Source organism: Nothobranchius furzeri, chromosome 17, assembly GCF_043380555.1.
Source record: "Nothobranchius furzeri strain GRZ-AD chromosome 17, NfurGRZ-RIMD1, whole genome shotgun sequence".
NCBI lineage: Eukaryota > Metazoa > Chordata > Actinopteri > Cyprinodontiformes > Nothobranchiidae > Nothobranchius > Nothobranchius furzeri.
The window spans coordinates 26,041,960-26,058,106 of NC_091757.1; the positions used below are offsets into that span (position 1 = coordinate 26,041,960).

The 16,147-nt window shown below is 41.4% G+C and overlaps 1 protein-coding gene and 1 long non-coding RNA gene across 5 annotated transcripts in view; one reads left to right on the top strand and one right to left on the bottom strand.

The window, feature by feature from the left end:
- Positions 1-15,422, bottom strand: part of nr6a1a (nuclear receptor subfamily 6, group A, member 1a) — a 189,452-nt gene extending 174,030 nt beyond the window's left edge. For 3 of the 4 annotated variants that reach the window (XM_054731176.2, XM_054731175.2, XM_054731173.2), the window contains exon 1: positions 15,191-15,421. In XM_054731176.2, the coding sequence (XP_054587151.1) occupies positions 15,191-15,257 (67 nt within the window). In that variant the 5' untranslated portion in view covers positions 15,258-15,421. Of the gene's footprint in view, positions 1-15,190 lie in introns of all 4 variants that reach the window. The other variant, XM_054731174.2, reaches the window with a different exon arrangement.
- Positions 7,747-9,778, top strand: LOC139063783 (uncharacterized). The gene is made up of 3 exons (XR_011517131.1): positions 7,747-8,279; positions 8,437-8,700; positions 9,319-9,778. It is a non-coding gene; the product is annotated as an uncharacterized lncRNA (long non-coding RNA).
- Positions 15,423-16,147: the final 725 nt, after the last annotated feature.

A 16,147-nucleotide genomic window follows, 5' to 3' on the forward strand; every position in this document is an offset into this window, starting at 1 on the left:
TACCATGTTTAAACAGAATAGTTAAAACTATCATATTTCTCCATCATTCTATATTGACTTTAATAAACTGAGCAGAACCCCTCCCCCACCTGTGTATGGTGGCCACAGAGGGTCATGTGGAACAACGCCTGCTGCCATTTTTAAGCGAACACTTTATAAACGAATGTTTAAAACAAGATCGCAGAGTTAGCATAAGTAAAAACCACAGTGGCAGAGGAGTTCAAGGTGCAGTATGTAAAAATATAAGTGAGAATTTTACAGTGAGAAAATCCCAAAAGACTCATGTTTCAGTCATGTTGGAAGGAAGGTTGTACTGAAACATATTTCATATCCAGCTGCTGCGGGGATTGTCAGGTTTTCTCCTTTCCAAACAGGATTTTAATAAGTCTGATTATGAAAAACATTTCAAACTGACTACAAACTAAAGCTGGGCGGTAAACTGAAAATTGTCGAAATTTCTCATTCCTATCGATGCCATTTTGTCCGCATGCAGCGGCTGCTTGTAGCCACCCAGAGCATGTGGCAGCTCTCTGCTCAATACATCTCTGTGCTCAGGCCGCGGTATGTGGTGCTGGTGCAAAAGTCAATTTATTTCAGTAATTCAATTTAGAATGAAAGACCATCTAAAGGCTCAGGATCTAGGAATGTCCCGATCCTGATCCCTGGATCGGATTGGGCCGATTTTTTCATGTTTTCAGTGATCGGAGATTGGCAATTATAACTGATGAGTTCTGCCAATCTCCCGAAATAGAGTATGAGCACGTTAGCAAATGCTACTCCTGTAGAGGGCTCCTTTTCCTGTGCGAGTCTCTCCCCGTTTACAGATGGTTTTCCAACAGAAGTCAAACAAATGGATGATGAATCAAGCAGCGATGTACCTTTCTCAAGAGGTCTGGGACACTTACAGAATTGCGCTGCTCTCTTAGAAAGTTAACTGAAGTTACTTGCAAAAATATATTTCAGCTTTAAAATTTTCAATAGAAAAGGCAAACTATCGGATCGAGACTCCAAATCAGATCAGATTTGAAGTTAAAAGATCGGATCGGGAGCCTAAAATGCTGATCGGGAACTTTTTTATTTATTTATTATTAGCTGATTAGAGTTTGACACTTATAAAATGTAGACACCTAAGCCCCCTTCAGACAGGCCATGACAAACGGAAATGTTCGGGACTCTGTCCGCAAGACCTCTGTGTCTGAATACAAACATCCGGATAACCTTTTCCGTAATTAAACCGGACGAAGCCCCTAGTAACAGGTCCAGATTTGTCACGGACAGGGTGGCTGCTTCAGACTGGTGAGGTCGAGTTCTGGACAGGGAGGAGGGGGAGGAGGAGGGGACCGGGGGACGATGTGCGCACCTAGATAGCTTGCTTCTGTAGCATGTGGCGAACCATGGCCGCTCGCCTCCTACGGTACCGTCTAGACACGCGACGGAGCGCTTCACACCTCTTCCGTGATTCCTTTAACCATTGAGCTTCATCATCCTGGTCTCTTATGCGTCTTCGTGTGCGCAGAATCATGCTTAACATAAGTCCGATCAGTGAGACGGATTCTATCTCTTTGTCGGCCATGTTTGACTGAATAGCTTTGTTTGGGTAAATGACGCATGCACGCTCGCTGCACCATGTTTACGCAATATCCGGGTAAAGCCTTCCCACCCCCTCCCCCTCAGACATCTTTTCCCTGCTGTGTGAAGGCAGCCGAAAGAACAAGTTCAGGTACAAAAGTGGTGCGTCTGAAAACACAGATCTGGTTAAAAACCGGACTGAATTGTCCACACATATTCCAGAATGTCAATCTGAAAAGGGCTCTAGAATACTGAAACTTTTCACAATATTCTAATGGAGAGAAAGTTGGGCATTGGAGGAGTTATTCAACCATCTGCAATTGTCCTTCGCCAATCTTTTTATGAGTGATATTTTTGTATGCCTATGGTTAGTCTCACAGATGGTACAATGCCAACCTTCACATCAAATCAGCATCTTTTTTTTTGCTACACTTGCTCTATGTACATGAACATTGAAAGCTGAGCTGCAGCTGTGGCCGCGCTCAAGAACTATTTGATGGTTTACCCCGCCAATCCAACCTCTTATAGCTGGAAGTCAACCAAGGAGCCATTGGGGTCCAATTTTAAAGTCTTTGGTATGACCCAACCGGAGTTTGAACCCCGATCTCCCAGTCCCAACGCAGACACTCTACCATTAAGCCACTGAACTGGTTTGGCTGACAGGTCAGAAGTACCGCCCTCTATTATCACACGTTTAGTGCGTACCAGCTGCAGCACAGTTTATTAGTTGATTGATGCATCAAATAGCCAAAGAAACACAACCAAAAACAACCAATTCTGACTTGGAACCCTTGTGGCTTCCTTCCAACAACTGAGTAAGAATGATTGTGATTGGTAGAGCACTTTGTGCAGTGTGTCAGGCCCACAGAAGGTCTAAACGTCTCCTGCGTCAATATATCGCCCAACCTTAGTCTGAGATTTTTAATGTGGGTTTTCATAAACTGTATGCCTTAATCATCAGTTACAACAAATAAAAGGCTTGAAATATCTGGCTTTGCATGGAATGAGTACCTCATATGGGGCTGCTCAATAAATTTAATTTTGACTACAATTACAATTTGAGATTTGAACGATTGTAAAAACAAAACAAGCTGATTATTTGCTCCTCCCTTTTGCGCTGCTCCGAGTTGCAAATCAAGCCAGTGTCACAACTTAGTGACTTTGTCGCAATTTCTAACTGCTTTTCAGAGCCCCTTCTTGTCTTTTTAAATTAGGCGTGCACCGATCTATCGGCACTACTGGACAGTACTAAATAATTACGAAGCAACATTCTGTGAACGTCACTAAAACATAAATGTGTATATGTTTTTATTCATTTTATATTATAAATGGACTGTATAATTCTTGCTGTCAGTATTTGCAAGAGATTGGTTGGGTATTTCAGTCTGTATTGGGTAGGGTTGTCACGATACTAAAATTTCAAACTCAATTCGATACTGGGGAAAAAACTCGATACTCGATTTCGATACTATTTAAAAACACCAATTTATTGAACAAGTTTATTCAAAAAATAACATTCCTCAATTTATATTCCAAAAATTAAATTTAAGAATTAAGTGTATAAACTAAAGTGCTTAAACCTTTCAAGTAACAGCATTTTTTTAAAGTGCATACAAAAACTGACGAAAGTTAACATGAATTGTCTCAAATTAAATGTCTCAAAAAATCTGTTTTCAATATGAAAATAAATCAACTAAAAATGGAAAAAAGCATGTTTAAACAACACTGTCAGTCAAACATGTGCATTTAGAAAACACAAAATACATAAAGTATAACCAATGAGGTCTTGAACACTCGATATGAATACCATAACATAAAATGGTAACAATAACATATGTAAATGACACTGTCAGTCATCAAATGTGCATTCAGAAAGCACATACGTAAAACAGTTGAACAGTTAAAACGTTATTAACTCTATACTATAGTTAAGCTTAAATCAGGATAGAGGTAAAGAGCAAAACCTCTACTCTTTGTCTAATGAGTCACTTTTTCCTGGATTTGCTTTGCCATATGGATATTTTTTGCAGTAAACACCAACATATCAATGTGCTCCTCTGTCAGTCTTGCCCTTCTTGGGGAGCAAATGAGCCCTGATGTACTGCAGATGCACTCTGAGGCACAGCTTGAGGCAGCTGTACAAAGATATTTTTGGGCCAACAAGGCCAGGTGAGGAAAGGTAGTGTGATTGGCTTTCCTCCATGTTAGTGGATCATGCTCTGCCTGTACTTCTGGCATGGTTTGGTACAAAGTCAGCTCATTTTTCAGCTTGTACTCTGGCCTGTCACGATCTGCAGAAGTGACTTCAACTTCATGAGGTGCATCAGGGTGTTTCTTTCTCTCCCCTTGAATGTCAGACAAAATTCCCTTCAAGTGTTTTTGATTTTTTTTCTGGCCGAGTCTCACTTGGAGAAGCTGCAGTTTGAATATTTGGAATGCTTCTTAAGCTATCACAGAGGTGCTCCTTTACCTCATCTTTCAGTGTTGTGAAATTTAGCTTAAAACGTGGGTCAAGAAAGGTCGCAGTGTTTAATAGCAACTGTAAGCGCCCATCCTGGTATTGAGTTTTTAGATCTTTGGTTATCAGTTCCTTCATTTGCCTTTTCAGGTGAGAGTCATCATCTTCTACAGTTAAAACTGAGAAAATCTTCCAGCAGAGAGGGAGCACAGAGGAAAGAGTGGTATGCTTTTCTCCACTGAGAGCATCAGTGAATGAGCTTAATGGGCCCAGCACTTCCTGTACAGTCTCTAAAGTTGTAATGTCTGCATCTTTAGGCATGAGGTGCCACTTTTTTCTGTTCTCTGCTAGAACCGCACACACAGCTTGTTGCTGCTCCAAAAATCGGTCCGCCATTTCAAAGGATGAGCCCCAGCGTGTTGGCTCGTCATGAATGAGACTGTGTTCAACTAACTGCAGCTCTTTTTGTTTGTTCTTAAGTAGTCTAACCATCTTTGGTGACCTGCTGAAGGCTGACACTGTTTTTCTAAGTCTGGATAATGTCGATGAGACCTTGTCTACCTCTAGACTTATGCTGACTGCCAAATCCAGGTTGTGGCCAAAGCAAGGGATCCATAAAAAGTCCTGCTCAAAAGCCTTTTTAAATATTGGAGGCATTGTCAGTTGTAAGGCCTGCCATTAGGTTAAGGTCCAGTTTCCAGGTATCCTGGATGACCTCCTCAAATGCCTCCCTGATGTTTTCGCCTGTGTGGTCAGAGTGAATTCCAACACAACCCAAACACCAGCTCGTCATCTCCCGAGAATCAGTAATGGATTGAATAGTCACAGCCATAAACGACTCGGATGCCCTACTGGTCCAGAGGTCGGTGGTGCATGAGTAAAATGGTTTACCCTCAAACTGATTCAGTATAACATCTTTGATACTGTTGTACAGAGCAGGGATTTCACTGTACATGAAAAAATTGCGGGATGGAATGCTATACCTGGGATTAAGGTGCGTAACAAGCTGTTGGAAGCCAGGCTTCTCAACTGAATAAATGGGCACTTGATCCATACAAATATATTCAGCAACAAGTCTGTTCAGTTTTAGAGTCTCTGGGGACTTAGATCCATATTTTCGTTGATGATCAAATAGTGCAGGCAATGTCGGCTGGAATGGCTTGGTTGTGGACGTCAACTGTTTCTCTGCATCAGCCTGAGCCTGGTTGTAGAAATGAAACAAAAACTATTTGAATGCATATCGAGTCAGATGTCAATTTAAAAAACAAAAGTTCTTTCTGCAGTCTGCACCAACAAAGTTGAGCTCAGCTGAGGTTTAACTTAAAAAAGAAGCAGCAATTTTCACGCTTTCTGGTCTACAACGGCAGTCACTTAGACATGCTACTGCAAATATCAACATGGATCACATTTGTGTGTTTCCAATTTTAACATTTTCCAATAAATCCATAGCTGACCATCATTAAACACCAAGTGGGGATTTGTGCTCAGATTACAACTAAAATGGCACGAGAACCCAAATCTTTCATTCAGTCTGTAAATCCCTTCAAAAATTAAAAATAATTGCCGTGAAATTCCTCAATTATTTATCAGTGTTTCTGAATTAATTGCTACTGTATTTTCCTTCTATTTTAATTTTATGAATTATGTTGTGTTCTTTGTTTATATTTGTAGAGTGATGTTTTGCTGCTTAAACTCAGTTTAAGTTGCATTTTTGTCATAAGCTGTAATGCCATATGTTTTGTTCTGTACTTTTGAACAACTCTGTTGGTCAATAAAGGGAGAAAACGAATGTCTTCACGGTAGGACAAAGGTACATCTAATCAGAAAACAGATTGGCGCACGGCAGTGACGTCATTAAAAGCACCGGTTAGATTAGCCGCGGCTAGTCTGTTCACACCTAGAAATCCCAGACCCGCTCCAAACGAACAGGGGACTCGTGTTAATGATTCCTAACAAACCTTTCGACATTGAGATGTTTGGTGCAGATAATGTCTTATTTCGAGGCTGCACCATGGGTGCCCGTCCGCACCCGTTATATGGATATACGCTGACGGCGATTCGCCGATGGATCTAAATACCCCGGGGAATCCAAGTAGCACCAAAGTTGTCAGCGTGAGTAAACAAACGTACTGCATGCTAAAAATTAAGTCTGGGTTGCAATAAACGGGAGTTTTCCTTAAGCACATAAGCGTGAATATACAACTACGTGTCGGACTTGGTATGCTAGCTTAGCTAATACTAATACGTCAGCTCAAATTTGTTGGTGCAATTAGACACATTCTTACTAGATTTATTAAATTTTAGACACCTGTTTCATTTCATCATGCAGTTTGGGGTGTCGGTCTCTCAGATGCTTGGCCAAATTTGTTGTGCTGTTTGACTTTGTAGCGATCTCTTTGTAGCACTCCTTGCAAACGGGTCTGTCATGGTCTGTTGCTTTCCCCGACTCATCAGGCTTGTATCCAAAGTGTTTCCACACTGCACTTTTGCTCTTTTTGTTGTCAATTAAAGGAGCATGGGGCAGAATTGTCCAAAAACAAAAAGTACATGTTCATTCTTGTGAAACTTATGGGTGATGAAGCATTTTAAACTAAAAAGAATGATGAAACCAGTTTATCATTCCATTTTGTTAAACAGGCTGTGTGCTTCAAAATGCAAAACATGTCGCATCCGAATTTCCCGCGCTGTTTTAAGGATGTGACGTTATTTGACGCTTCAAGCGCGTTCTCGACAAGGTTCAAACCCGGAAAAACATTTGGAAGCTTGCTAGGTGGCGGTAATGCGTCTTTCACTACTAGCCACGTTAAAACCTCAAACAGAAGAGGAAGAACCCTGGAAATGGATTCTACAACTAGCAAACGACCAAGCGCAACTCAAAGCCCACTAAAGAGTGGCACAAAGAAAAAGGTTTTATCAGCGGCATCTCGAGAGTCAAAAAGAAAATAGGATAAAAGTCAGTCAGGGACCCGAATATCTATTGGTTACGCTCTGGAAAAATGGAGGCTGCTTCAACTGGATTTGGTGCCTGAAAAAGGATGCGGACAAGGCACATTTTCTAGTGACCAGGTAAGTGTTGGTCTCCTTATTTCTGCTGTAGGTTTCAGTAACAAGTAGGTAAACATATCAGAGCTGTATCTGCACAATTTGAGAAAATAAAATTAAACTTATGGATTTAGATAATGCTGATTTAGGTAATCTAACAAATCTTTGTGCAGATGAACAAGAAACTTATCTAAGCTAACGGTGTTTAGCATATGGCTTCCTGATCAGTTTAAAAAAGCTAAAAGCAACTAAGGTGTAATCAGATCACTTCTACGTTTTGTGGACGACACGCCGCATGTGTTTGGAGATAAATGGATGCTCCGTTTATTCTGACGAGAAAAGTAAACAGAGCTTGATTTGATTATACCGCTCAGCCAGAGAGAGCTAGCGTGCGTTAGCATGTTAGCTGCGATCACGTTTCAGTTTGTATGTACCACAGAAGAGAACGGACATTTTCCAAACCAAAGATGAGTCTTTAGAATTATGTCATATTTGATCTACAGTCCAACCTCTAAGCAGGACTGTTACTTCAGTAGATAATGTTATTCGTGGGGTTTGTGTAACAGAACCCCATCAGAATATATTTTCCTAGCGCTATTGCTGCGCTACATAAGAATAAATAATAAGTCAGCCATAACAACAAGTTTGACTAAAAGTAAAGTTGTGCAGAAGTTTGTATTTATTTTTCTAAATTTGTCCAGTTGAATGTAGGTCAGAATAAAATATGTTTGTGAAAATGATAAATAATTTTTTTTTATGACTGACATGGATTTTCATATTACTAGTTGTGCTTAGCCATTATTGATCTATGTAAACAGAAGGTGTAGAGTCTCAACCAACTTGTTGACATTTTTGCTTAAAAATGTGTTTTCCAGCTACCAGGAGAAGCAGGCTCCTGAAACTGCAATTCAGGGAGGTAATGTGCAGTCAACCTCAACACCCAGTAAGCGAACAGCAGCTAAAATGTCGCATCGATTATCTCCAACTGAACCTGTGTCTGAGGGGTTAGTATCTTTTCTGTAAAACAAATATTCACGTTTTTGTGCTATGATATTTCATACATTAAATTACACCTTGCATATCCACACTTGGTTCAGAACTAACATCACACCACCAAACACTTCTGACATTATCTTTACAGGGAAGATTTTCTAATGGCTGGTGTTGAGGCCTTAGCTGATGACCTAGATTTGGATCCTTTTGAAGAAAGGTACATTTGTTCATGAGAAGTCTTGCCATATATGCAGGAAATTACTGCTGTAATATGTGTAAAAAAAGATAAAAACACAATAGTTCAGCAAATATATGTCATTATATATATTTATGTTGTGAAGTGTCAATTCACAGCAGATTGTTGTTATTTGCAGAAAGAATTAATGACAGATGTATTAGGCTCCACATTTATCTCTTTAGAATCAGTACCATTTCAGGTAAGTTCCAGTATTTATCTTTACGTACAACAAATATTATTGTGTTGTCTGTAGTTTCAAATCCATGGATCTAGCTACGGATGCAGTCCAAATTGATGAGGACCAAGCAAACAACTTACTCAACAGTGTGTGAGTTGCAATGTCTTCTTATCTAGGGGTGGGCAATATAAACGATATAAGGTAGAAATGATATAAAATTGGGTAATTTTACGGCCCCCAGCTCGTCTAGGAGATGATGTTAAAGGGGGCGTAAAGAAAGATATGTGAATTACCGGACAAAACCAAGATTTGCTCTCTTAGAGGAGTTTATTAACTAAAAAACACTGCTTTATGCAGGCTAAGACAAAATGAATACAAAACCAAAAGGACGTCCCACTGGGGAATTAACAATACTAAACAGAAGGATCATCAAATACAGGGTAAATAACAATTCTATTAATAAACACAAAACGCCGGTACTAATCCGGGAAAGTAAAGGAATGAGACAAACACAAAAGGCTACACCAAAAGGGTGAGCTGAACTCTTTAACGAGTATTCTAATGGAGACAAAAACGAGCTCTGGCTACTAGGAAGTGTACCACACAGGTAATCAAAACGAAGACTTTAACATCTGGTTTGCTAGGAGGGAAAAAGAGGAACACTCGCTTTAACACCAGGCCTCTGCTAAGCTTCCCTCCTCGAATGACAGAGGGAGCTGCCTTTTATAGGAAGCTCCCTGACTGAGAAGATTAGCGACACCTGGCTCAGCTAGAGCCAGGTGAACAGGTAGGAGCTCTGAGGCCACCTTGTGGCCACAAAACAGACAACGTCTGTAACAGGTAATGATAGTTTTTGGCTATATCGCAATACGGCGATATTGTGATAACACATGACGTCACTAAGATGTGCACCCTGCTGACAATGGGACAACAGAATGGCAGTGACTGCAAGCATGGAGTGGGCGGAGGAGGAGGCCTATATGCCTCAAGTGGCATATATTTGCCACATGAGGATATCTAAAAGCATGTCAATTTGACATCTATAAACAGATGAAAAAATATATCGCAATATATATCGTTACTGCACATGCTTCAGATTATATCGCAATATAGATTTGAGGCCATATTGCCCAGCCCTATTCTTATCTACACTCTTTTTTTAAACTCCAAAGTCTTAAAACAATATATTAATTCTACTTTTATTTATTGTTTTCATAACAGAATAGAACTGTTATGAAAACTTTGTCAGGCTGACGAAGTTTGCAGCCGCAAACAAAACGTTGCAGGTAAATAAAACCCTTCTATGTTTTAAAGAGAACTAAAAGATGGAATTGTTGTTTTATCCTTGTTCACAGGCTGGGATCCTAAAGGGAATTTCCATCCTACTTGTGTGGCTGAATGACATCTTCAACCAATTTTGGTACATTTGCCAGAAAGCACAACATCGTGATATGTTTAATGTAAGTATTGTGACATCTTTTGGACAACAAGACAACAATGCACATTGACATAATTACCTTTCTTTTCATAATAGTGCCAGCTCTCGTGTTTCTGTTGGTGAGCGCTTCTGTCACATGTAAAGTTTTCAAATAAAACTTATTTTTTCTGTTAGGACATGTGGGTGGGTGTGCTTCACCATGTCACAGGGAAGCATGAATGGACCCGTGGCAAATGTGACCATGGACCACTTGATGCAACGTGGCATGGTTCCAGGATCTCCACCACACGAGGCTCTTCAACGAATCATGTTCAACAGACGCTGGTTGAAGGATGCCACCAATCTGACCTTTAGGTATATTAATAACATTTTCATAAGCAAAAAAGCTAAAGTGTCAATATCAAAGCTGAAAATTTACATATAGAAATGACAATTGTGGGTGAAAAGGAAATCAAAAGTGTGATTCCTAATAATCTATAAAGTTGTAGCTTTTGTTTTTTTTACAGGTCAACTTCAGAACTGGAGAGTTTCCAGTATTGCATTCTCATGTAATCTATGTATGATCTAATGCTGCTGTTCTCTCTCCATAAAGGCCCCAGCTACGTGAAGCATCAAAAGACAGGAATGACTTCTTTCATGCACACAGATTTATTAGAAATTAAGAAAAAATACTATGTACAAATGCAAATAACAGAACTTTTTTGTACATAAATAAAAATAAATATATTGCACAAACTGTTCATTTTTGGGTGAAAATGCTGTCTTCAGCTAGTTATTTTGAGGTATTGTGCTGTTTTGGAACTACTGTAGTTGTAGATAAACGGTTTGGATTTTTGGGTTAGGGTGCCCTCAGTCAGGAAGACGGTGTCCTGGCGTCTCTTGCCGAAACTCCAGGATATCCAGCATCACCCCTGGAAGACGGGTCACCACTCTCGAGAATATAATCTCTCTCCTCCTGGCTCAGGTGTTGTAAAGCTGTCTAGAAATTAAAGAGCATATGTTTACATGACTAGATTCATATCTCCAGTGAGTGATGTTTTCGTTTTTGGCATCTCTCTATTATTTTATTTTATTTTTTTACACAAATGGCTACAACCAACCTGCATCTCAGCTATACTAGCAGCTCTCAGCTGTGCAAGCCGGTCTCGGTCCTCTTCTTTGAAAGCTGTTCGCTGCCTACCCCGGCGCCCTGGTCCTCTTGAAGGAGCTCTGGACCTCAACCTGCTGCCCTCACCCCTTGAGCGTGTCCTTCCCCGACCCTCGGAGCGACCTTTTCCTCTCCCCTTTCCTTTAGCCCCTGGTCTCAAACTTTCCCACGACACATCAAAGTCTGTGGCAGGCTCGGGCACACTCCATCTGAACTGTCTTCCATCACTGCTTCCAATATGAATTCCTGAAAATCAATGACAGTAATGGAAAAATGACTGTATTACCCTGTAGGTCTTGTTGATATTATGATTTTATTTTGATGCATTTTTTGAACTAAACATTGATATTTATGTTCTTATTTACATTGTTGTGATGCCTGTCCTGTAATGAAATTGGTTTCACAAATGATGTCAGTGACTTGAAATTGGATGTTCTTACATGATGTATAAACAATAACATTAGCTTGTTAGTAAGCTTAGTGCAAAATAATAACTGTAATTGGTCTAAAAACATCAGAAATCACCTGCAGCCACAAAGCCTTATGCTGATAAAGTAGCATCATGTTACTGTCTTGCTCGCCAGTCACAAAACTGGCTTATGAATATTTCATAGGAAGGAGCACTTGCTTTACATCACGAGTGTCTTGGCTAAATTAAAATGCTAATGTTGTCATGGAACTTTACAAATATTAGACTAAAGTAACAATGTTACTTACTTCATCGCTCGACACGGTGTCTTGTTCGAGCCGCGCTCTGGCCGTACATCACTGAAACTTTTTTTTTTCTCTCGTGAAGAGTTTGTGCGCGCTCTCGTGCCGGGCTGCAGTTACTCACAGCGCCGAGTGCGTCGCTAATGAGTTTAGTTTCTTCATCCTGCCCCATGCTCCTTTAAGTTGGGCTGTGAAGCGCCTCCCGAATTCGCTGTTGCCATTGTTCACAAAACTCGGATCGGAGACAACTCGCGCGGGAAATTGCAGCGTAGTCATGCGGCGTCTTCTTCTTCTGTTTGTCCGGGAGGCGGAGGCTGCTTTGCGGCATCTGGCTGTCGTGCGTGTTGGTTTACTTGAAGAAGGCTGTGTATATGTGCGACTCCAGAATATCGATACCACAGGGATGGAATATCTAATTTGGAAACCACTTTTAATATCGATTTATATCTGGGTATCGATTTTTTTGACAACACTAGTATTGGGTACGCTTAAATAAGTTAAACCTCAGCCTACAGCCTTACAGCTATGAGCAAGTGTACTGGCCTTTTTGTATGCTTTGGATGCAACTCCTTCTTTTTCCTCCGAACACAGCGAGTGAGTTTTAGACCAAACTGTTCTACTTTGGTCTCATCTGACCACATGACTTTCTCCCATGCCTCCTCTGGACCATCCAGATGGTCATTGGCAAACTGCAAACGGGCCTGGACATGTGATGACTTGAGCAGGGGAACCTTTCGTGCCATGCATGATTTGAAACCACGACGGCATAGTGTTCTACCAACAGTGACCTTTCAAACTGTGGTCCCAGCACTCTTCAAGTCATTGACCAGTTCCTCCCGTGTAGTTCTGGGCTGATTCCTCACCTTTCTTATCATCAGTGACACCCCACGAGATGAGATCTTGCATGGAGCCCCAGTCCGAGGGAGACAGACAGTCGTCTTTAGCCTCTTCCATTTTCAGACAATTGCTCCAACAGTTGATCTATTTTCACTAAGCTGCTTGGCTATTTCCCCGTAGCCCTTTCCAGTCTTGTGGAGGTCCACGATTTTGTCTCTGGTTTCTTTTGACAGCTCCTTGGTCTTGCCCATGGTAGTAGTTGGAGTCTGACTGACTGTGGGGTGGATAGGTGTCTTTAAAGAGCTCAGACAGGTGCTACTAATTAAGATTACTAAGTGGAGTACAGGTGGACTTTTTAAAGGCAGAGTAACAGGTCTTTGAGAGCCAGAATTCTAACTGATTGCCAGGTGTTCAAATACGTATGTCCAGCAGTGCAAAACAAATAAAAATAACACCAAACTCTTTCAGACATCAGATTTGTTTTAAAATGTTCTCCATTTGGTGCACACATGACTCCATGTTTAGTATCCACACAGAGAGCTTCCTGCTATGGGTGCTGCACCCCCTCACTTTAGATTTCTCAGTGTTATTAATTACATTTAATAAGATTTGAACACCTATGAAGTAAAGCTGACAAAGTCATCTGACTAGGAGCACGGTCCTACTCTAACTGCAAATAGATATGAATCTTTTAGTGATTTTTCTGTGTGTGTGTGTGTGTGGGGGGGGGGTGGGGGTTAAAAATAGATGTTCATTAAACAACAGGAACACAAAAAGATTTAAACCAAGTGAGTATAATTACATCTGTGTTTGTTGTTCCTCCTTTCATCTTATAAATAGGGTTTTGAATGTTGGAGCGGTCAAAGAGATGTGTCACCTTGTTTGAAGTGCTAATCAATTCAAGTGAAGCTGCTATCTTCAGTCGGCTTTAATAATCTCTGCCTGAGCTTCTGAGGACTGGATGAGCCACTCGGAGCCCAAATCCTTCAGTTTACAGGTGATTTTCTCCTTGATTTACCAGAACACATGGCTGAGTCACATTCCCTGGGTGATCACTGACAACCAAACCTAGAACCAAACTCCTCCCAGAAGCTGGGTCAGAACCCTACCAGCAGTTATTAAATCAAAACAACATTAAAAATAACAAACATAAATGGATACAGGCAGTTTCAGCTGGTGCCAGGGCTCACCAGGCTGCTGGGTCATCTGGTGCCCGTTTGGAGAACGAAGGTGCTGTACTGACATCTCCAAGGAAACGCCACATGATGGATCACCCAAAACACACACACACACACACACCAGCGGTGCCAACAACAGTCTTGTCCCCGCAGGACTGTCCCTGAAGGACACTGGAGTCCCCTCCCCCAAGCCCCAACTCCCACTATAAGTAAGGATGCAGAATACTCTTTCAGCCAGGCCTCCCACTCATGCCAGCACCCCCCCCCCCCACACACACACACACACACACACACCTCTAGCAGCCTCCAACCTGCTTCTGTCTCCTTTTTCCACTCAGTTCAATTACAGACACACAAACTGAACTGAGTATGTAGTGTGTGTGTGTGTGTGTGTGTGTGTGTGTGTGTGTGTGTGTGTGTGTGTGTGTGTGTGTGTGTGTGTGTGTGTGTGTGTGTGTGTGTGTGTGTGTGTGTGTGTGTGTGTGTGTGTCAATGATAATTGGGTTATGTTTATAATGCGGTTGGAAGCTGCAGACCTCCCCACCACCTTTGTTTCAGTAGAACAATGAACCGGTCGGACCAAGGTGTAGCTGGAGCTCAACATCTGGAACATCTGCTTCCTGAGACTTCACAGGTCTGCTCAGACCAGGTAAACATCAGCGAGGCCTAGCGACAGGTTTACACGAGGGCAAACTATAAAAACTGACTTTGGAGTTCCACAAAAACAACTCAGCTTTCTCTGCTGGCTGCAGGTTTGGTTTAGAGCCGTGGTCCAGGAGGATTCTAGGGTAGTTTGAATGTTTTGTCATTTAAAGTCAAGGCTTCAGAGATTTTTCCAGTATTGTTTTCAGCTTTAATTAGTCTCTGAACACAGCTTTTATTTAGGATTCATAACGGGATTATTTTGAATAATCTAAATAGTGACGTTTACATTTAGTTGGGCTAAGTTCGTCACATCAGTGAACTTTTAGAGGGTTAGGGTTAACCTAACATATGTGATGGTTTTGTTGTATTCTCCCATGATTCCCCCGAAGGAGTTCCTCCTCCATGAGGAGCTGAAGGAGCATGAGCTGATGATGATGACGATGATGATGATGGAGGCGGACTCCACGTCCTCCACCCTGAGCAGCACACGAGGAAACACCAACAGGTTTCAGAGCTTCTCCAAGTTCAAAAGTTCATCTGCTTATGAGCCTGACTGACCACCTCCAAATAAAAACATTCCGACCTCTGTTCCAGCAAGCACGCTCGCACGCACACATACGCGCGCGCCAGATCCATCCGTGGAGCCTGATTTAAACCCACCTGTTTAGAAACTTCTCCAACACAAACCTGTCTCTGCACTTCCGGTCTGATTCTGGCTCAATAAACTTGGAGGTGTCGCGGCGCGTGCTCGCTTACCGTTCACCGACTTGGCGTTGCTTCGCTCCGGGTAGTCGAACCCATTCGTCCTCTTCTCTACCTCCATCCTCTGACATGGGCTGGACCCGAACCAAGTGGGTCCACCGCGAAGCGCCGCTCAGCCCGCAGACAGTCACGGTTGCGTGATGACCCGAAGCCAAACGGTTGGTTCCTCTCTCGGACTGCTGTCCTGCTGTCCCGGTCTCATTAACGAACTGCCTCACGTTAGGAGGGAGGGACAGGGTCCACACCCCCTAGGGTGATGCGTTCAGGGTCCGAGTGGAGGATGGGACGTTCAGAACACATAAAGATTGAGGCGTTCAAGAGACTGATGGGGTGTTTAGAGTAGGGTGACCAGGTTTAAAAAACTGAAAACTGGGACACCAAAGTTTTACACAAAATTCAAGACTGACAAATCCTTGCTGGTGACTTATAACTTATAACAATCCTATTAAAAATAAGGACATTCTTTTTTTAGTGCAACATTTTGTTATTTTCTTTTTCAAAATAAGACTGTATTTGTGAAACACATTGGGCAATATTAAATGTAGCCCTTTTGTGAAAAGATAAACAAAGAATTTAACTGATCTTAATAACAGCTTTTGATTGTAGAACAGAAACATTTGATCTATATTCAAAATAAGGACAGTTTTTCTAATATTTTTAGTGCAGTCGTTTTCCAAAAACAATACAGTATTTTTTAAACACATTTGTTTTGGCATTATTAAATGTAGCCCTTTTGTGAACAAAAAAAAGTATTTCACTGACTTCAAGTTTTTTAGAAACAAAAATATTGCACTAAATGAACAGCCCTATTGTTCCCTTTAATGTCACTGTAACTCTTTGAGTATTTCATGTTTGAGTGAATCTTTTTAAGCAGACTGTGGTTGACAACTCTGGCATGAAACTCAGAGCAGTCATCAAAGTTCACCCGAGTAACGAGCAGTGCCTTCAGAG